At 41.2% G+C, this 21,776-nt stretch overlaps 1 protein-coding gene across 6 annotated transcripts in view; it reads left to right on the forward strand.

The window, feature by feature from the left end:
• The window catches only part of radil (Ras association and DIL domains), a 146,916-nt gene that overhangs the window by 60,055 nt on the left and 65,085 nt on the right, over positions 1-21,776 (forward strand). For all 6 annotated transcript variants that reach the window (XR_010977368.1, XR_010977369.1, XR_010977370.1 and 3 more), the window contains one exon: positions 19,941-20,053. Coding sequence is in view for 3 of the 6 variants with exons in the window: in XM_068055796.1 (XP_067911897.1) it covers positions 19,941-20,053 (113 nt within the window). In the remaining 3 variants the exon portion in view is untranslated. The remainder of the gene's footprint in view (positions 1-19,940; positions 20,054-21,776) is intronic.

Raw genomic sequence — 21,776 nt, forward strand, 5'->3', positions numbered from 1 at the left:
TCCAATGGCAGAAGGGCCAGTACCAAGAGGACAGAGATTTAAGGTTAATTATCGGAAGAAGAAGAGGTGACATGAGGGGAAAAAAATTTACACAGCGCATGTTACAAGGAGGAGGAGGAGGGGTGTGATTGGGGAAGGGGAGGAGGAGGGTGCTGATCGGGTTTGGGGGAGGAGGAGGTTGTTGATCGGTGGGGAGGAGCGGAGGGGTGAATTGGTGGGATGAGGAGGTTCAATAATGCAGAGGAAAAGGGAGGTCGATTGTGGTGGAGGTGGATAAATTTAAACATGTTATTGTCAATTATCCAATTTATAGATTTTTGTTTTAGTTTAGTTAAACCTTTATTTTGTACATTAAAAATTTCAGTTACTGAGAAATAAATGGGAGGTGAAGAGAAGGTTTTAGGAATTATTTTTGAAAGTATTGTGATAACACAGTGGTCATGTTGCACAGTCGGAGTGACGAGTTTATATAGGTGATTTTTATTTTAAATGTGGACATGGGATTTTATAGTGGAAAATGTTGACACGAAGTGTGTGACAAAAACATAAGTGGTACAGAGAATAAGTGCATGCAGATATAAGATTTTTAATATTTTATAGACAGATTTGTATCCCTACTGTTAGTTTCACTTATTTTTGAGTCATCTTTTCTTTGTGCTATTAAAGAATGAGAGTACAGTAAAATCCAGTAGATTTTGATGATTTACATTTGCACAGAACAACAGTTGTCCAGAATGATGCCTATGGTTCTGTTCCATTAATGTTTACTGATGGGAAATTGTAGATTAGTTTTGTCTGGCCTAAAATATTTTTTCCCTTAGAAAGGAACAGGAATATTTATATTTTGCTGGGTGGATCTGTCATAATTACAGCCCAGCAGATTGCAGCCTATTAACACAAGCAGATTGTGTGACCAAGAGAAATGAGAAGCAAAACCTATCCAATGTGATCAATTCATATTTGGCAAAGCAAACTTTGCATTTTTATACTGCACACTAAATAAAAGCTTTTAGTATTAAAAATATATTAAAGTTTCCCTTTTCAATTTAAGGGATATCTGTAAATGTAAAATGGCAAAAAATTAAAAACCTGCTTTGTCAAACTCTGACTAAAGCAACAAAGAATGTGACATTAAGTAGTAATATGTCCATTCTTTAGGGATGCTGGGGTTCTCAAATTTACCGTAGAGTTGATTAACTAGTCTGTGACTGGACAGGTAGTTCTTTTCAAATTTAGAGTCAATTAAAATGTGCGTGTTTTGACTAGGTGAGCAATGTATCTAGGGGTCTCATGATGTCTTCACCTGGTTTTATTGTAACAGGGTTTAATTTTAAAAACACTGTGTTTTGAGCTCCCCTTTTTGTGAATCCATGTTCACAGTTTCCAATTATAAGGCAAAGAACTGAGCACACACAGGCTTTCTTTGGTTTAAAGCAGAAAGAGGAAATTTATTAAAACCTTAAACTTAAACTCTAATACGGTTCATACCTACGGATATACGATGCGCTCACGCGAGCATGCACACGCGATATAAACATGCAGATAGGAATAGAAAAGAGCAGAAGAAAAGATAAGTAGAACAGTTCGAGGCAATATCTTGTTACTGTTTCTCGAGCTCGCCGTAGTCCTTGATTGAACTATGGAGTTGCGATTCATTGGGACCCAGTAATCATATTAAACTTTATTCACGTGGCAAATCCTTCTCTCTTTGAGTTTCACGTGTTTTCACGAGATTCAGTTCATGGGAAGAGTTGAAGGCAGACAGACAGGAAAGGAGATGTTATCAGTCCCAGGGGAAGGTATTTACTCCATGAGCACACTGCTTTGTCTCTGGCAATTACTTTGTTTGGGAGTTCAAAAACTCCAACGGCCAGTTAGTCATGTGACCAAAACTGGTCTGACCACTTCTGTGTATTGAAGGAACAGGGATTGGCTCCCCTTGTTTCCATGTTGTCTGGTACTATACAAATGTCCTTCCAGTCGGAGATTGCAATTTTTAAAGTTTTAATGTTCATGTGGCGAAATAATGTGTGCCTCAGTCTTGGCAGGTGGGGTTTGCCTGACAGTGCAGTAAAGTGATAAAACTTAGAGGTCTAGACTTAAGTGGAAAAATAAGTGCTACAAATGAATATCAACCAGTAATAGTGTTATAACATTGTTACGTCTAGGGTTCCCTTTCAGCCATCACCGGCTCTTACTGTAACAGGGTTTAATTTTAAACATACTGTGTTTTTAGCTGCCCCCTTGGTGAATCCTTGTTCACCGTTTTCTAATTATAATGCAAAGAAACCAGCACAAACAGGCTTTCTTGGGTTTAAAGAAGAAAAGTTGAAATTTCTTAAACTTAAACTCTAATTCGGTTGACGCGTACAGATACACGCCGCACCCACGCGAGCATGCGTACGCGATACACACATGGAAATAGAGACAGAAAAGAGCAGAAGAAATGAAGTAGAAAAGTTTGAGGCAATATCTGAAGAGTTTTTGTTAGGGGTCTTTGAGCACACTGTAGAATGCTTGATTGTAGGTAGATCTTCCATTTCGTTGGGGCCCAATATTCTTCTTAAACCTTGTTCGCTGTAGGAGACTTTTCTCTCTTGGGGTTCATGTATTTTCACTGGATTCAGTTCCGTGAGAAAGAGATGGGAGCCGACAGGAGAGATATTTTGAATCCAGGAGCAAACAGCTTTCTGAAGGCTCCCAGTTCAAACTCTACAATTCAGAAACCCACAGGTTGCCGAGCAGGTTAGTCATCTGACTAACTGGTCTGACCATGTCTTGGCTCTGTGTTTTGTATGTCAGGGAATGGTCCTTTGTCCTTTCCAAGCACTGTCCGTTAATATGCAAATGTCTTTTTTTTCCAGCCAAGGTCTGGCGGCCCTTGTAACAGGCCTCTTTTTTTTCCCAGCAACAATTTGAAATTTAATGTCCATGTGGCGAAGTTAATGTGCCTCATTGTTGGCAGGTGGGGGCCTGCATGACAACATGTACACTAATCACCTACTACTTACCCAAGGTATCTTACTCAATCTCAGAAAAGCAGCATTATGACATTTGTATTTCCCACATTATACGAACATACGAATTAGGAGCAGGAATAGGCCACTCGGCCCCTTGAGCCTGCTCTGCCATTCAATAAGATCATGGTTGAACCGATTGTAACCTCAGATCCTCATTCCCGCCTACCCCCAACAACCTTTCACTCCCTTGCTTATAAAGCATCTATCTACCTCTGCCTTAAAAATATACAAAGACTCTGCTTCCAATACCTTCGTACAGGGAAATTACTCAATAAGTGGGCAGTTTTGTGAATGGAAATAGCGCCAGGTCCTTCTACACATCAGAGCTAAGCTGAGAAAGAAGCAGATGAGTAGGCTTACGCATAAAAGATTAAAGACGGGCCAGGGCTTCAATGAACTAATTTTAAATGAATTCTGCTCAAACAATACTTCAGCTTTTAATTTTGAACCTTGTGATCTTGTTTAGCATTTCAAAACTGCCTGATCTCACCTCTGTTTCCATTACAAAAACATTATTTTAAAAACTTGAATGATTCTAAGTATTTTGTAAATCATGACAGTATTTTCCTAGAATTACAGATCTCTGATGCCATGTAACCAGGATCACATTTCAATAAACACCACGAGCCACTTACATTCTTTGCACACACATTATTTCAATTGAGAATTTAAGGTATGTTTTATGTTGAGTAAAGTTAATTGATGGACATTTTAATGTCTGATAATCTGTTGAAAGCATCTTTATTAGAAGAAGGTAATTGTGTTAATTTTTAACAGAGTTTCCAGCCTGCCATTCCTAGAAATTGTTTTTGCCAAGATGAGCAGCAATAAAGAATCCTCACATTAACCATAGAAACATAAACCATGGAAACATTTTCTTCTTTGAAATCCTTTTACTGTGGAAACATTTTGCTTTTGCATAAAACTAAGGGAACAATCAATGGAATATGTCTTCTATCCAAATTTCTGCAGCTGCCTGGCTTTCCCAGGTGGCTTTTCCCGGCCACAGGATGCCCGCTTGCCACGCGTAAAATCGCGTGGAGGTGGGCGAAGGCCCTTAAGTGGCCACTTAAGGGCATTGATAGGCCTGGGGCGGGCGGGCTGTTTTATGCCACCATCCCGCTCGTTGGGGTGGCGTAAAATTCCGGCCCTCATGAGAGAAAAGATTCCTACATCGAACAAGTTGAAGCGTGAACTGGGCCCGGCAACCAAAGACTCCACATTGAGCTTAAAGGACTGCAACTACCAGATATTGCTTCAAACATTTCCCCTTTATTCCTTCTACTTTTTCTGTCTCTATCTGTGTGAGTGTTTATCGCGTATGCATGCTAGCGTGGTCGTGTCGCCTATTCATGGTCGTTAACCGGATTAGAGTTTAAGACTAATAAATTTCTACCTTTCTTGTTTAAATCTAAGGAAACCTGTCTGATTTCTTTGCCTTACAATTGGAGCAGTGAACAAGGGTTCACTGAGGGGGAGCTAAAAACAGTGTTTTAAAACTAAACTCTGTTACGGTTAAACCAGGCAAAGGCTGAGAGGGAACCCCTAAACTCCTCCTCACATGTTCGTAACACCCTTCAGTTTAATACTGCTTCATAAGACACTCCCACCCTTTTAATTATCCATACACTGTAGAAACATTACTGTTTTTATTCTGGTCACGTTGCAAAAAGAGGCACAAGCCCATATTTTCTAATCGGGCATAAACTTCACTGGAGATTTCAGTAGTGAATTACAAGCAAGCAGGAGCTGGTAGTGATTTCAAGAATTTAGAAACCTGCAACCTGGAGGGCCAACTTGTGTCTCACTTGAACCAGTTTACTTTTGAAGTGTAGTCACTGTTATTGTGTAGGCAAACATGGAAGCTAATTCATATATTGCAAGGCCCCACAAACAACAAATGACCAGTTAATCTGGATGTATGGATACTGAACAATAATGGAAGTGGAAAAAATCATGAAGGGCATAATTATGTCATTTTAACTTGCATGCATCTTTCTGTAATCTGGTGGGTGCTTCCTGCAGTCACAAACGTTGTGATCACAAAATTGCATAGGATGAAAATGGGCAGAGATACAACATTATGGATCAGCACTACTAGGCTGCAGTCTTTATGAGACACTCACATCTTACTTCATAAGTACCAAAACCACTTGTAACAACATTACATTGATTTTGAAAATCATTTAATGCAGTTAGGTTAGAAATGAATTACAGGTTATAACACAATTGGAGAGTCTCAATACTGAATTAACAGCTAAAACTTCACTTTTACAATTTTACAGTCTAAGTATCCTTTGATCAACCCATTGACTACTCCATTTTATCTCCTTTCCCCTCACTCGTTTTGTAGGAGGTTTGCCTTCTCTGTTGCTTCCTTATGTCATTTAATCTAAGAGGGAAGGTAGGTGACTAGTATAAAATTCCACTAAGAGTTGTGGGAGAGTCCTATGGTCAAATGTTCCTTCCCTCAGGATCCACTATGCGTCTTACCATATTGTTCAGGTGAGTTCAGGAACTGGTTGGGAAATCAGATGGTAGAGCTTGTGTCCTATTATACCTTGGCCATTTTATTGGTCTGAACATGTAGTACTTTCTGCTGGAGAATTTTCTCCATGGTTACTGACACAACAAAGGGTCAATAGTCAGGCGACAATAATTCCCCTCATGATTTCACACACGAGTGGGTTTTATAATAAGCTTTATTTCTTTGACTAATAACAGTATTAGATTTTATGTAACTGTTCTACAATGTTATATTAATTGACAAGATGACAAGCAAATAATATAACTTGGTTCCCAAGCTCGAAGTGATCACTTTTGGCTCCAGAGTACCTGCATTTCTTGGGCTTCTGACTGACACAAAGGCCGTTCCAATCCCTACGAGAACTGCACAACCCATGTGTCCAAGGCGTGGAATGACCAACTCCAGCCTTCCAGGCCATCCAGAAAGCAGCATGGCTCTTGACCACCCTGAGAATGCTGTGGCTTGGGGGGAACAGGTTCTAGTCTTGTACTATAATGTAACCTTGGCCTACGCCTATGTAGTACGTAGTTGCATATTTAGCTGAGGCCACACGTTTAGGTGTTTACCCTACATATAATCTTTTTGGCCTTTACCTCTGTTCTACAAGCTCTGTTTATAATAGAGTGTATGTAGGTCAATCTTTATCTTTTACTGTGTTTTGTGATCTCTATGCAACTAATCTTTCATCAGAATATGAGCATGTTTTTTAACCTGCGTGTTTATCAAACTGTGTTCTTTTTTTTATTCTTTCATGGGATGTGAGCGTCGCTGGCAAGGCCAGCATTTATTGCACATCCCTAATTGCCCTTGAGAAGGTAGTGGTGAGCCACCGCCTTGAACCGCTGCAGTACATGTGGTGTAGGTATACCCACAATGCTGTTAGGAAGGGAATTCCAGGTTTTTGACCCAGCAACAGTGAAGGAACAGCGATATAGGTCCAAATCAGGATGATGTGCGACTTGGAGGGAAACTTGCAGATGATCATGTTTCCATGCGTCTTCTGCCCTTGTTCTTCTAGGTGGTAGAGGTTGCGTGTTTGGAAGGTGCTGTCGAAGGCGGCTTGGCGAGTTGCTGCAGTGCATCTTGCATATGGTACACACTGCTGCCACTGTGCATCAGTGGTGCAGGGAGTGAATGTTGAAGGTGGTGGGTGGGGTGCAGATCAAGTAGGCTGCTTTGTTCTGGATGCTGTCAAGCTTCTTGGAGCTGCAGTCATCCAGTGTGGAGAGTATTCCATCACACTCCCTGACTTGTGCCTTGTAGATGGTGGACAGGCTTTGGGGAGTCAGGAGGTGAGTTACTCACCACAGAATTCCCAGCTTCTGACCAAATTGTCTGTTATTCATACATACAGACAGAGTTCAAGTTCCCCTTTCTCCCACATTTGCTCTAACATTAAAACTGCTAAGGGAAAGGATGCTGGGATACCCTGACCATTTAAATCATCTTAAAACCTTCTACCACTTTCTAGTTATATACTTAGATTGTCCATTACTTTCCTTACCTATACCTTATTATCTCTGATCTCTAGAATTTATGACCTCCTTTTAATGCTGGTAAGCAATAGAACTATGTTCCTATGTTCCTAACTATTTGTAGGTACCTTTATAATATGCTTGCCATTTAAAATGCCTTTTTATAGCAAATCTTTGATAGTTCCTAACCTTTGCTCAAATAGCTGTCTTTTTTCTACTCTGGTGATAAGGTAATTGTGATCCTTTGTTCTCATTGTTATTATTCTTTCTTTCATTGATTATATAATTATTGTCTAATTCTGTAGATTTAAACTGTACTTAATGATCTGTAAAATCAGTTGAGTGAAGGTAAAAAATTAGTCTTCACTGAAAGATATACTGCAGCATTTTATTTGAAATCTTGCTTATAAGGATCAATCAAAAAGATCGGAGATGGAATTGTCCCATCAATAATAAACTTTTAGTGCACTATGTGCTAATTCGAAAATTGTTATTTTGGCATTACAGTTACTTTTCCCATTTTTACTGCCAAGATCTCAATTTGGAATGTTAATTACAGGCATTGCACCTTACTGTTGAGTACTAAATCACTAGCTAAAGTAATAAATAAGGGTTGGATTGGATTAAAATTTCTCCTTATGACATGGCAACATGTTTTGAACATGAAATGCATGCAATTAAAGAGCATTTGAAGTTTGGTTCAAGTGCCTTCCCTATATGAAAGATGCTTAATTCTAAATGTGCAGTGTGTATCTTTAAATATTTAGAAGTGCTGTAATTTATGGAACGATTGAAATTCATCATCATTAGCCGTAATGCAATCATAGAGCTTTTAGGATTGTAAGCAATGTAAAGTAGCCCTTAAATTATGAACTGTACCTAAAGGAAATATGTGGATATTACATAATTGCACTGAATCCAGCAACTGTGATTAATTATTGGTGTTAAGCAAGTTACCTTGATGAAAATATTGAAGAAATGATGACTCAGGATAAAGACACAGCACTTTGCCAGAAAGAGAACATTCAAAAAGATTACCTTATAACACTGGAGCATAAGAATAACACAAGACTGGAAAAGACAACTTAATTCCATCTAGTTAACGCCAGAGTTCAAGAACAAAATAAGCCGAGAAAGACAGAGAACAATCGAGCTACACATTGACAAAGGGAGAGCTACACACTGACAGAGAGCTGAAGGATGACTACTAATACTAGCTGAGGCAGATAATTGCCCACCAACTGAGAGAGAGCTACACACTGACCAAAAAAAAAGAGCCACACATCATAGAAAGATTATAGCACAGAAGGAGGCCATTTGGCCTGTCGTGTCCTTGCCGGCTCTGCAAGAGCAAGTCACCTAGTCCCACTCCCCCGTCTTTTTTCCCATAGCCCTGTGAATTTTTTCTCTTCAGATAATTGTCCAAATCTCTCTTGAAAGCCACGATTGAACCTGCTTCCGCCACACAGTGCATTCCAGATCCTAACCACTCACTGCGTAAAAATGCTTTTCCTCATGTTGCCGTTGCTTCTTTCACCAATCACCTTAAATCAGTGTCCTCTGGTTCTGGGTCCTTCCGCCAACTGGAACAGTTTCTCCCTATCTACTTTGTCCAGACCCCTCATGATTTTGAACACCTGCATCAAACCTCCTTTTAATCTTCTCTTCTCCAAGGAGAACAGCTCCAGCTTCTGCAATCTATCCATGTAACTGAAGTTCTTCATACCTGAAACCATTCTTGTGAATCTTTTCTTCACCCTTTCTGATGCCTTCACTTCCTAAAGTGTGGTGCCCATAACTGGACACAGTACTCCAGTTGATGCCAAACCACTGTTTTATGCAGATTTATCATAAGTTCCTAACTTTTGTGCTCTATGCACCTACTTATAAAGCCCAAGATCCTGCATGCCCCATTAACTGCCCTCTCAACCTGCCCCGCTACCCCCAATGACCTGTTCCCTCAGCCCCCCCCTCCCCAAGAACTGCATTTTCCCTCCATTTTACATTGCCTCTCCTCGTTCATCCCACCAAAACAAAACACTTCTCACTTCTCTGCATTAAATCCCACTCCACCAGCCCGTTCACGTCTCCCCAAAGTCCACCATAATCTCATCCCACAAAACTTCAAGCCCCGCATTATTTGCAAACCCTGAAACTGTGCCCCGCACACCCAAGTGCAGGCCACTAATACACATGAAAAGCGGGGGTCCCAACACTGATCCACAGGGAACCCCATTGCACGCCTTCCTCCAGTCCATAAAACAATCGTTCACCACCACTTTCCGCCACCCAGCCAACCTGGCATCCACGTTGATTGACCGAAAGAGAGCGACACACTGGTTGACTGAGAGCGACATCCTTTCTGTGCTTAATGCTGACTGAAAGAAAAATAAAGAACTCCTTTCTGTATAGTGCTCTGTCGTGTCTTCAGCTGTCCTGTAGTGCTTCATATCCAATGAATTACTTTTGAAGTGCACTCAATGTTGTTTAATTGTGCACTGTGATTTATTTTTCTCAGTTGTATGGCTGTGGGGCAACACTTTGCCCCGCAGGGAAGAAAGAGGACTCGTTTCCCAACTGCACCCCTGGATATCATTCCATAGCATTGAGTGATGTTGCAGCATTGGTGGAGGCCTGGCAGGAAGATGCCTACCTGCTTTTTAGGCAGTGATACAGTGTATGACATGAAAACAACTTTAGAGGGGAAATGTGGAGAAAATAAGTAAAATGCGTTAACAAATGAGTTACAAGAGTAGTTAATTTACAAGAAAGAAAGAAAGGAAACAAACAAATGGTATTTCTATATTGCCTTTCACATTTTCTAGGAATTGTTTTATGGTCCACAATTTTCCATCCATTAGCCTCAGTGGGCACAAACTTGGCATCAAAGCATCCATGATTTTACGAGGAAAAGCTTTTCAACTCTCTAGGAGTAGAGAGAAAAGCCATGAACTTATCCTATGTCTCAATTGAATTATGAGGAAAGAGTGCAAAAACTTGGGTGCTTCAGCCTTGAAAGGAGGTGGCTGATGGGAAGCTTATTATAGAGGTATATGAAATAGTAAAATGTATAGAAAAGAAAAATCTGGAACACAACTTCAAAATAAATCTTGACAGTAGGATAAATTGGTGAAAGGGAAATTTAGGACATACGTCAGGAGGTTCTTCAGCAAAGAGTAAATAACACATGGAATGGCCATATGGTTGTGGAGTCAGCTAAGAAACAATTGGATGCTGTGGTGGGAGACTTAAGTTTTTCTAGCTAGATGGATTGCTAAGGAAAAATTACTTACCTTATCTCTATCTTGTCTATGAAACAATTTTTTACACCAAACTGAACAACATTTTAAATTAAGAATACTCTTTCCTAGGGTTTGATTGACATTCTATAATGGCCTGCAAACTGAATTTAAATATAATGAACTGATTATTAAAATTTGTAGCCTTCGGAAATAGGGATCTCCCAACATTAAACAATGTGCTTCATTGTCATTGATCTTAAAAAAAAGTTATACCACATCAACTTTTAAAATTAAAACAATCAGAAGTGTACTGACCTTTCAATAAAGGCTTTGTGAAAATGAGAGTATAGGCATGGAGGAAGTGAGCTTTCCTGATGTATTTTTCCCATTTCCTGCTGGATAAAGTGGAAAATTTAAGATAGTCAGGTTAGATGCTTTAAATGCAAGGATAGTCGTTTTACAGCCAACAGTAATATGGTGCACAAATCAGAGTCAGAGGTTAAGGGGACATAATATACATTCAAGGTAATAATTGGTGCATTTTTGTTTACTTATTCAGCTGTGACTAATGTTTCTATTCCTGCTGGTATGTGTTCAGCATCTACTCATTGTCGGGAGAGTTATCAGAACTATTAGTCATGTCCTTGGCTGCTGACAATCACCCAGCAGCCCTGCTAATCTTTGCAAACAGTACTTTAGCCACAGAATGTACCTTCCTCATCTGAAACAATGGACTTCTTGGTGAACAATATTTTTCTTTTAATTAAAAAAATGGAGGATCACTATATTTCTCCTTAATTAATAACGTTAACTAAATCACAGGAATGTGGGGCTTCAAAACTTCTTGTTTCATTAGTGAACCATTAATTATGGAGTAAATCAACTATTCCCCAGTTTTTCATTTAAAGATGATTTCACCCAGACTTCAAACTGATGAGGTGAGCAATTGGACTTGTGCCTCAAATGGGCACCGGACCTTATCTTGCATTCAAATAGCAAGCTACAGACACTGACTGGGCATCTTGATGCAATTGATTTGGACTGGCTGTGACACCAATAGCAGCTCTTAGGTAGGTCCTGAGTGGGTGTGGTTGTGAGGGGTAGGAGGTGAGGCAAAGTGGAGGGCGGGTGGGGGCATGCACAAGGCATTAATTGCCCGCAGTAATGCTGTGAACCAGGAGCACTCCTTCGCCTCCTGGTTCACATTCCAGTGAGGAAGAAAGAAGATTGAGTTTTCTAAATCTGGCCTAAGAACTTAAAGAATCGTTCGAACTATAATCAGATCCTTTTGCATTAGGCAATTAGCCATGCTGATAATTTCATTTTAGCTGGATATTTAAGTATTGCCAAATCTTTTTTCGCTTTTGCTAATGGATTCTTATTCACTGTGCCCATGTTTCATCTTTCCTGATCTGAGGGCTATCTCAGTTATTCACATTAATATCTATTTGCCATTATTTAGCTCATTGGCTTGATCTGTGTAGATCTCTTTTGATCATCATTCACTCCTACTGTAGTCACACTTGCTTGGTAGAATTTGCAGTCTATTAATAGAAGTATTCTGTATTGTGCATGACTAGTATAAACATCAGAGAATTTAGATATCTGTAGAACTGCACTAGTCCCTGTCTGCTCCAACATGCTACTTCCATTCATCAATGCCTTCTGATTTTTATTGCCACAATTTCAATCCAGCTTAACTACCTTGCAATTAATTTTGTGAGATTTAATCATCTCTAAAAGCCTCACAGACTTACTATCAAATGGCTATTGAACAGCTAAATACATTATATCCTCTAAAGAGCCATTTCCCACTGAATAAAAAAGAATCACTTGCATTTATATAGCATCTTTCATATCCTTAGGATGTTCAAAAGCATTTCACAGTCAATCAGCTAGTTTAATGACCTTAGAATTTCTTTACGTTCTTGAGGCATAACCTATAGCTTCTATAATTATGTAGATTGGTCCTTGCAGTCTTTATGTTCTTTAGTTAAACACTGACTATTGCGCCCCAATCAAAGTTGAGGGTGGCAGGGGTTGGGAGGGGAGTGGGGGGGAACAGCAAGCCTAGACTTATGTCTTTAAATTACATCCAGCTTTATGGCCAGAAATTGGTAAAAGCTGAGAGTCGTAATTTCCATCAGCATATATTGAAGTTATTTCTCTGAAGTTTCAGCTATTCTAATATTTCTATCATAACCCTAGAATTTGATAGTTTCAAAATTGATGGATGCATTGTACCTAAAGTTGTAGGTTTGTTTCTGTTCTCCCTTGTGCTGAGTTCCTGGTCTGTTTGGATTCTGCTCTTCTCAACAATGTTTCTCCAGATAGAAAGGGAAGCTGGGAATCAAGTCATCTGCCTCAAGGTCCAACTCATTAGAATTAGCTTGGCTCAATAGTAGCTCTCTCATGTCCAGCTCCAGCACAAAAGCATAACATCTAGACTGGCATTTCAGTGTAGTGCTAAGGGAGGGCTGCATGGTCAAAGGTATGTGCTATCTTTCAGATGTGATATTGAACCAGTGCTATTCAGAGGGAGCTACTCCTGTATTAATCCCTCAACCAACACTGTGAAGAGGGATTAATTGGGTCATTCATCTCATTGCAGTTGGTGGGACATTGTTGTATGAAAATTAGCTTCCATGTTTGCCTACATAACTAACTAATTGGTTGTGAAGCATTTTGGGATGTCCTGGAGATTTGAAAGGTGCCACATAAATGCAACCAGGGTTCTTTCTATGGGAATGGGAGCAGGCCATCTGCCTTTTATGCCAAGAAATGAAGTGTGATGCAAAGAAATACTTTCATTTATATAGCGCTTTTCACAAGCTCAGGACATCCCAGACACTTTACAGACAATTCAACACTTTTGGTCATTGTTATGATGTAGGAAACATGGCAGCCAATTTGCGCACAGCAGGGTCCCACAAACGGTGATGCAATAATGACCATATAATCTGTTTTAGTGATGTTGGCTGAGGTGTAAATATTGGCCAGGACAAGAGGGGAGAAATCCCTTGCTTTACTTTAAAGTAGTTCAACGTGTTCTATTGCATCCCATCAAGAGGGCAGACAGGCCATCGTTTTAACATCTCACCTGAAAGATGGCGCCTCTGTCAGTGTAGCACTCCCTCGGTATTGCATTGGAGTGTCAGCCTAGATTTTGTATTCCAGTCTCTTGAGGGAGACTTGAACCCACAACCTTCTGACTCGGAGGCGAGAGGTCGAAATGATGTCTAAGTAAAGAGGATACAATAAAAAAAAAAAGGCAATTTTATACACAAAAAGAAAGAAAATTAAACAACAGCATTCTAGAAATATAATCTTGCCAGACAGTGAAAGCCTATTATCGAGAAACTTACATCAGTGAATAAAACTAAACAAAACCATGACTAGATTTTGATAACATTTATCTGTATATTGTTCTGGAAATGTGCTGAATCTGCTCCTTGCAAGTAACCTGATCATCCCATGGTTAAAATAAGTGATATGCCAGTTAGTGAATTTTATCAGCCTTGAAAACCTTCTGATTACAGTGTGGCTCAAAGGAGATTAAAGTTACTGACTATGTGGTCTGGAAGCATAATGCGATACTGGGGAAGTCATTAGTAATAAATGAATGGGAGTGTTACTAATCCCACTTGATAGCTACAGCTTATTTTGTTTTCAGAACTCTTTCCCAAAAAAAGGGAGAGAAAATGCACATGTAGATAGCTTTATCAGAGCTTAAAATATTTATACAATATATAGCATGAAGACACTCATTGATCTCACCTGAGAACAAGAACATAAGAAATAGGAGTAAGAGTAGACCATATGACTCATGGAGCCTGCTCCACCATTCCGTACAATCATGGCTGATCTTCTGCCTCAACTCCACTTTCCCGCCTGCTTGCCATATCCCTTGATTCCATGAAAAAGCAAAAATCTGTCTATCCCAGTCTTAAATGCATTCAACAATGGAGCATCCACAACTCTCTGGGGTACAAAATTCCAAAGGTTCACAACCCTTTGAGTGAAGTACTTTCTCCTCATCTCAATCCTAAATGATCGGCCCCTTATCCTGAGACTGTGCCCCCATGTTTTCGATTCCACAACCAGCGGAAACAATCTATCAGCATCTACCCTAGCCAGCCCCTTCAGAATCTTGTATATTTCAATGAGACTGCCTCTCATTCTTCTAAACACCAAAGAGTATAGGCCCAATTTACTCAGCCTCTCATCATAGGACAACCCCTTTATTCCAGGGACCAATTCAGTGAACTTTCACTGCACCACCTCCAATGCAAGTATACCCTTTCCTAAATGTGGAGACCAAAACTGCAGTACTCCAGATGTGTTCTCAGCAAAACCCTGTACAATTGTAGCAAGACTTCTTTATTCCTGTACTCCAATCCAATTCAATAAAGGCCAACATGCCATTTGCCTTCCTAATTGCTTGCTGTACCTGCATGCTAATGTTCTGCATTCCTTGTACGAGCACACCCTGACATCATGTAGCCCACAAGCACCTCATTCTAAATTAAAGTTCCCATAATAACTAGCACAAGACGTCCACTAATTTCACTGGGAAACTATTTGTGGTGTTTAAGCTGGATCTGTGATGTGTTTTAACACCAGAACTTCAAATTCAACTGCAGAATAGCAAAAACAACTGCCTTCTAAAATGTTTAAGTCACACTTGGGGCTGATTCATTAATGTTAACCAAAGTTTGGTAGTGCTGTATTTCAATCAGCTTTGATCACAATTATTTGGAATTAACTGTAAATAAGTTAACTTATTTAATCTGATGAAGAAAGAACAATGGAAAACATATTAATGCATTAAGGGGTCCCTGATACTTCAATGCATAAGCACACTCCATCATACTGTACTGAACTATACAGATCAAGAAGATCCAGATTTGATTTCTGGTCAGTGCTGACTTAGCCACTCTCAGTCAACATAGCATTAGGGGTGCTACATGTAGCCTTAGCTTTCCGGGATCTAGAGAGAGAAACATCCTTTTCAATGTATCTACTCAAGATTGTTAGTGATCCTGCTGGAAGTCCATATATCTTGTTGGGTATGGACAAGGTTGGAGTCATATTATCCCAGAATAACTTTGGTTCAAATCTTAAAGTATTACAACAATTCAGTTTGGAAGAAGGGTGAAGTGTCCTCAATGGTGCATTTTTGAACACTAAGTAATAGGTGAAAATTGCAGTCAACTCCAATCCCAAACAATAGCAACCATTAAATGTAAGATATCATTGATGTACATTTACCACCAGTTTGCTGTACATGTATCTAGGCTGAGATGTGTGGAGTGAAATGTCTCATGATAGTTTTACAAATAAGTCAATAGAAGGAACGTCAAGCAGCCACCACCACCCTCTGCCTCCCAGTGCTGTAACTCAGGCTTAGCATTTCAGTATGTAGTGGACCTGACCATTTCTATTTGTATGCACATCACTACACAAATTAGTTGCTACGTTACCTTTGACAGTGCAGCACTCCCTCAGTTCTGCACTGGAGTGTCAGCTAGATTTTGTGCTCGAGTTCTGGGAGTTAGCTTAGATTTTGTGCTCAAACCCAAAACTTTCTGACCCAGAAACTGGAAAGAGTGCTAACCATTGAACTTGAAGCCCATTATTTAAGCATAAAGGCTGCAAAATTTGGCTTTGTAGCACTGCTGGTGTCGGCACCACAAAAACCTAGAGACCTGAAAGTGGCAGCCAGACCACTTGCTGTCATTTCTGGTATGGCCCACAAGGCACGCTATGCTTATAAGGGCAATAGCGTGAGGATGCCATTCACGTGCCAGAAACATGCAGAGTGGGTAGATTGTGACGTCAGTCAGTGTCTAACACTGATTTGGCGCTCGACCTGCCATTTTGGTTCTTGCAGGTCAAGCACCATTTCTTAAACTGTCTCAGCTGAACATGCATTCAAGTGCACAAGGGACTTCCCTCCCCACCCACCTCCCCGCCCCTGCAAGTTAAGAGCATCAGCATGGGACTTACAGGTAAAGTGCTTTTGACTTTCTTGTGCTGCAGCAGAATGAGTGTAAGTACTGTGTTTAGTGTTGTTGAGGGAGTTCTGAAAAGTTTTTGGAGTCAGATGGGAGAGGTGCTGGACTTTGCGAAGGAGGTCAGAGCAGTTGGAAGGCATGTCAGTAGAAAGCCTGCTATCGCTAATGGGAGCTGCAGCATAACAGAGTGATGAAGCACAGGGAGCAGAGAGGGGAAACTGTGCACAAAGGGAGGGAAAGGAGTGCTCTCAATAGAAGGATGAACTTACCTAGGGTATTCAGAGACCATTTCTCCTACCTCCACCTCAGCCAGATGTGTCTGAGGCAGCTACGATTCACCAAGGAGGTGATCACTGAACTGTGCAATCTCCTCTAACTGGACCTGCAGCCACACAGTAGTGTGAGGACAGTACTGCCTGTTAATTGTGTATCAATTGTTTGATGATATGCAGGTGAGGGTGTTAATTAGGGTCTTACTCGAGCATTTATAAGCAGACACTGAGACTGGTGGAGGGTTTGAGTGAGGAGCCACATGTTTGTAATCCTTTTACTTTGTACAATAAATGTGAAACTGAGTAAAAATAGGCTCCAGCATTATCCTTCCATAACAAGCTCTCTGGTGTTTAACACTGCCAGTGGCTATGAAGGTCAATGTGGTCCTCAATTTCTACACAAGTGGATCCTTCTAGACTGGAGCCAGCAACTTCACCAACATTTCCCTGTTTGCCCTGCATCACTGCAACAGGGAAATAGCTGAGGCCTGTACGCCAGGAGAGGGGATGTCATAGTCTCTCTAACCAGAGAGAAGCAGACAGACTGGGAGGTAGCTTTGCCAGGGATGCAGGGAGCCACTGACTGCATGCAGGTAGCTCTGTGAGCACCACATATTAGCAGGGACATGTTCCGCAACCATAAAGGGCACCACTTCCTTGCAACACTTGGTGCAGTTGGTGTGAGACCATGCACACAGAATCAGGTCAGTGACTGCCCACTATCCTGGCAGCAGCCACGAAACCTTTATCCTGCGGCAGTCAGTTGATCCCGCCATATTTGAGCCACTATGAAGAACCAGAGGCTGGTTGCTTGGTGACAAGGGCTACCTGCTCTACACGCTCATGAGGAAGGCTCATTAGAGAATCAAGGGAAATGGGGATCAGGTGTGAAAGTGGAATTGAGGTCCAAGATCAGCCTTAATCTTATTAAATAGCAGAGCAGGCTCGAGGGGGCATATGTCCTACTCTTGCCTTTTCTTTTGTTCTTATGACTTCCATGTGTGTATAGCACATGTACCATAAGAGCTATGCTACCACTGGAATTGCCATGGAGCAAACCATCAGTGTTCTAAACCAATGCTTCCACTGCCTGGACCACTCAGGGGTGTGGGTGAGGAAGTGGAAGCAGCTAGGTTATTTTAAAACACAAGTTTAAAGGATTGGAGCAAGACATTGAAAACTACCAGGAGTAAAAGTAATTAGAAACGATCGGGATCGGTCCTAGAACAGAGGTCGCCAACATGCCATTCGCGAGCTGCTGGTAACTTGTTGATGGTCTTTGAGTAGCTTGCCGGCTGTGACTGGAGCACGCACGATGTCGGGTTGTGACTGGAGCGTGCACAGTGTGGGTGCTGGAGCTGGACGGAGGCAATCGTGTCGGATCCGCAGTGGGTGAGAAACCAACGAGTGCAGGAGAGGAATGGAGCCAGTGGGGAGGTTTCATAAACACCCAGTGTAGGCCTCAAACATTCCCAATACGAAGCTATTGGTCCCACATTTGTACCGAGTGGGGTGACAGCTATGGGGCTTCTCCCTGTGACAGGCCCAGGTTAATGGCCGCCAGCTTTTTCTCTCTTTTGGAGGAACTAAGGATTAATAAACTGTAACATCAAACCCCAAAACTTTAAAAGAAACTTAGCTCAGTAAGAAAGGGGCCTGGGGAGGGGAAGGGAGGGAGGAACCATTTGGGACACAGCATAGGGCAGGAGATCCCCACTGCCCCACTCCCTAGTTCCACAAAGTCTCCACTTGAACTCTGCCACACCAGGGCAGGGCTGGCTCAAGGTGCAGGAAGCTGCAATCTGCTAGATTGAGCTGTGGACTGGGAGGTGTGGGGGTTTTGACTGACAGGCCTGGGGGAATATTAGGGCAGGCACAGCCACTGCCCGCGCCCCCCCCCCCCTCCCCACCCCATTTCCTTGTGGGATGTTTTACTGGAGTGGTGTTGGTGAGTGTTTCTAAAGTCTGTCACCCTATCCCGGTGATGTAGGTGGATTGTAGATTGCTGTGAGTGTTGGACAATATTGCCTCTCCTCATTAGAAATGCCCTAAAAATACTGGTTTAACATAATAGAAAGGAGGAGGAGGGGAAACTGAATAAATGAGCCGTTTCACAAAGACCACAGCGATATTGCACAGGCTTTGGTATTAGACTCTGTGAAGGACATCAATCTACACAGTCATATCTTGTTCAATGTTTGGACTAGAACACATTTATAAAATCTAACATGCATTAAGTGTCCTCAATGACCAGGGAGGGTCTCAGGAGGCAGCTATGAATTCTAATTTTACGTTCCTGTTTTTCCTGCTTTTTTTTTTTACCCGGGAGAAAACATGGCGTCAAATTCGAAAAAAAGATTGTTCAACCCAGCTTGGGAAAGAGACTGTTACTTCTTACAGTCTGGTTTTAACCGGCTGGCTACATGCTAACACAATGTTAGCACATGATGTAACTAGCTCTATTCTGTCAACAAAAGTAATTCGCATTGGCATTGCATACTGTTTTCCTTGCTAGCTAGCTAATACAGTTGTGCTGCTATCCATTGATGTTTGAATGCTTAGCTACTTTATTTATTAGGGAGAAATGTGTTTTAAATCGGACTGTGTTTTGATGGCATTAGGTTGGCTATACACTATATACAGATTAATTACCCCCACATCTGTGGTTGAGTAAATAATTTTGCCAAGTGTCCAAGGTGCAGCATGTTGGTGCCTATCCTGCCTGCTGAGCATGCAGTCAGTCAGCAGCACATTTAGTGCTGGGCTGCAACCTACAATCATGGTGATGTGCAGGCAGCACAAAATTTGTGTGCTACCTGCATTACCTTGACCTGGTGCAGGGTAAACGTACATCGCAAACCCCGTGCCCACTAGTAGGCCTTATCCAATTTTTAGCCTAAAGACTGGAAAATTCACTCTGTGGATCTAATCAGGACCGATGAAGTTACCCTACTAATCCATTTATTTGAGGAGTTTCTCATTTTCACAATACTAAACCTATACAACAATCCTATGCACCTCCATAATATTTCAGAAATTTGGAGAGTACAGTACTTATATCTTTGAGAATAGAAACTAGGGGGTTCAGATTTGAAAATGTATAAAATTTGTTAAGGACAAATGGAAATTTAATTTATTAAAAGACACTCTCTGGACACTGGTATCTGAATTACTGAAACTTTTGGCAGCTGACAAAAATCTCAGTTTTTCATGAAGCAACATTCCACCTGCTTAATATGGGTTTCAGTCCTGTGATTCCTATGATTTCAGGTTAGCAGAGAAGGGCATATTTTATTATAACCTTAGAAAAGAAATCCAAGTCAGTAGAATATTGTATATATTAAAAAATTTCTACTGAGTCTTAACCACAATTTTTTCCTGTTTTAGGTTCCAAAGAATCGTTGCTTTCATCCACTATTGCAGTCAATGAAGAAGTCATGACTATTCTGGAAGAGGTGATCATGCATACATTCCAGCAATGTGTGTATTACGTCACAAAGGTTTGTTTAGGTTATAGTTACACCATTTGACAAAAGATAGGTAGCTAGATAGAATATGCTGCTACCAAAATATGCATTAAATCTTTTTAAAAGGAACAGATGAATGTGTATGTAAGAACACTATCGAAGCTATAGGGTTAAGTACAGATGTGAATGATAGTCTATTGCTTCCAGGATGATAGAAACATCATCCTTGGAGTGCAAATGATTGGAATTATATGATGAAAATTGTAACGTTTGATACTCGAGTTTCCGTTCACTCACCTTTAGGAATGTAGCTGAAATTTCACGACAGTTTTATTATCTCAGCCATTTTTGCTGTGGTTGTTCATCTCAAGAGATGAGAAGATGAGAGGAGCCTGCAGACTGTGCAGATTGTATATCAGGTGTTGAAATGGCAGGCTCAATGGACAAAATGGTGCTTTTCTCTCCCCATGTTTTTATATATTGTTATGATTATTATATGTGTGCATGATCCGCTTATCAAGAACAATGGTGTGCAGCAAAAGTGGATAAAGTAACTAATTTGCACAGAAAAAGGCGATTTGGCCCAACTGGGCCATGCCATTGTTTATGCTCCACACGAGCCTCCTCCCACCCCTATTCATCTAACCGTGTCAGCATAACCTTCTATTCCTTTCTCCCTCATGTGCTTATCTAGCTTCCCCTTGAATGCCTCTATTTGCCTCAACTATTCCTTGTGATGGCGAGTTCCACATTGTAACCACTCTCTGGGTAAAGAAGTTTCTCCTGAATCCGCTATTAGATTTATTGGTGACTATCTAATATTTATGGCCCCCAGTTTTGGTCTCCCCAACAAGTTGAAGCATTTTCTTTACATCAGCCTAATCAAACTCCTTATAAAAGTAAACTGGCCATACAGTGGTGTGCAATAGAAGATGTGGAAGATTGGAACAATAGAGTTGATCCAAACAGCAGTTTCGTAATGATTTGTAATGACTTGTTGTGCGCTGATGTTCACACCAAATTTATACTCCGCATCAAAATTGTACATAAAACAGATGAATCTCATTGTGTTTCGAGCAGACCAATCCAAACAGGTGGCTGGGCGGCAGTGTAGCCCATGCTGGTAAATAGAGTTAACCTGTGACTGGCCAGATTATTCTGCCTTTGTACACTTATGGTTGCAACCCTTCTGGTTTGAACTGGAGGCCTGAATTTTACCGATTGGATGGAAATGTTGGTCGGCGGCACACATAGGCGAGCGGCGGGATTTCCTACAGGATTTTACTAGCAACAGCCAATTAAGGGCCTGCAGGCGGGCAGGTCCTAGTGCTGGCAGCTCGTACACAGCTGCCATTTTTAAAGGCTCATGTGCAGCCATCAGGCAGGTTGAAGACAGAGGCGAGAAGGAGGGGGGTAACAGAAAAGAAATCAGCAGAGCAATGACATCAGAATGAGGAAGGATCACTCCACGATTCAGCGACTCCTCCCTGGAGGCACTTTTGCAGGCAGTCAGAGAAAGGAGACAGGTCCTGCTTCCAACAGACGGGAGGAAGAGGCCAGCAAGCCTCACCAAAAAGGCATGGCTGGAGGTGGCAGACATCATAAACAGCAAGAGGTCATTGCAAGAGCCTGGATCCAGTGCAGGAAGAGATTTAATGACCTGTTACGGTCTGGAAAGGTGAGTGAGTGGCAGTTAAAGTTAAAAAATTGATGCCCAGTGTGAATTAAAAGGTGCCCATGAAATGTGAGGCCAGCT

Source organism: Heterodontus francisci, chromosome 24 (assembly GCF_036365525.1).
Source record: "Heterodontus francisci isolate sHetFra1 chromosome 24, sHetFra1.hap1, whole genome shotgun sequence".
Taxonomy (NCBI): domain Eukaryota; kingdom Metazoa; phylum Chordata; class Chondrichthyes; order Heterodontiformes; family Heterodontidae; genus Heterodontus; species Heterodontus francisci.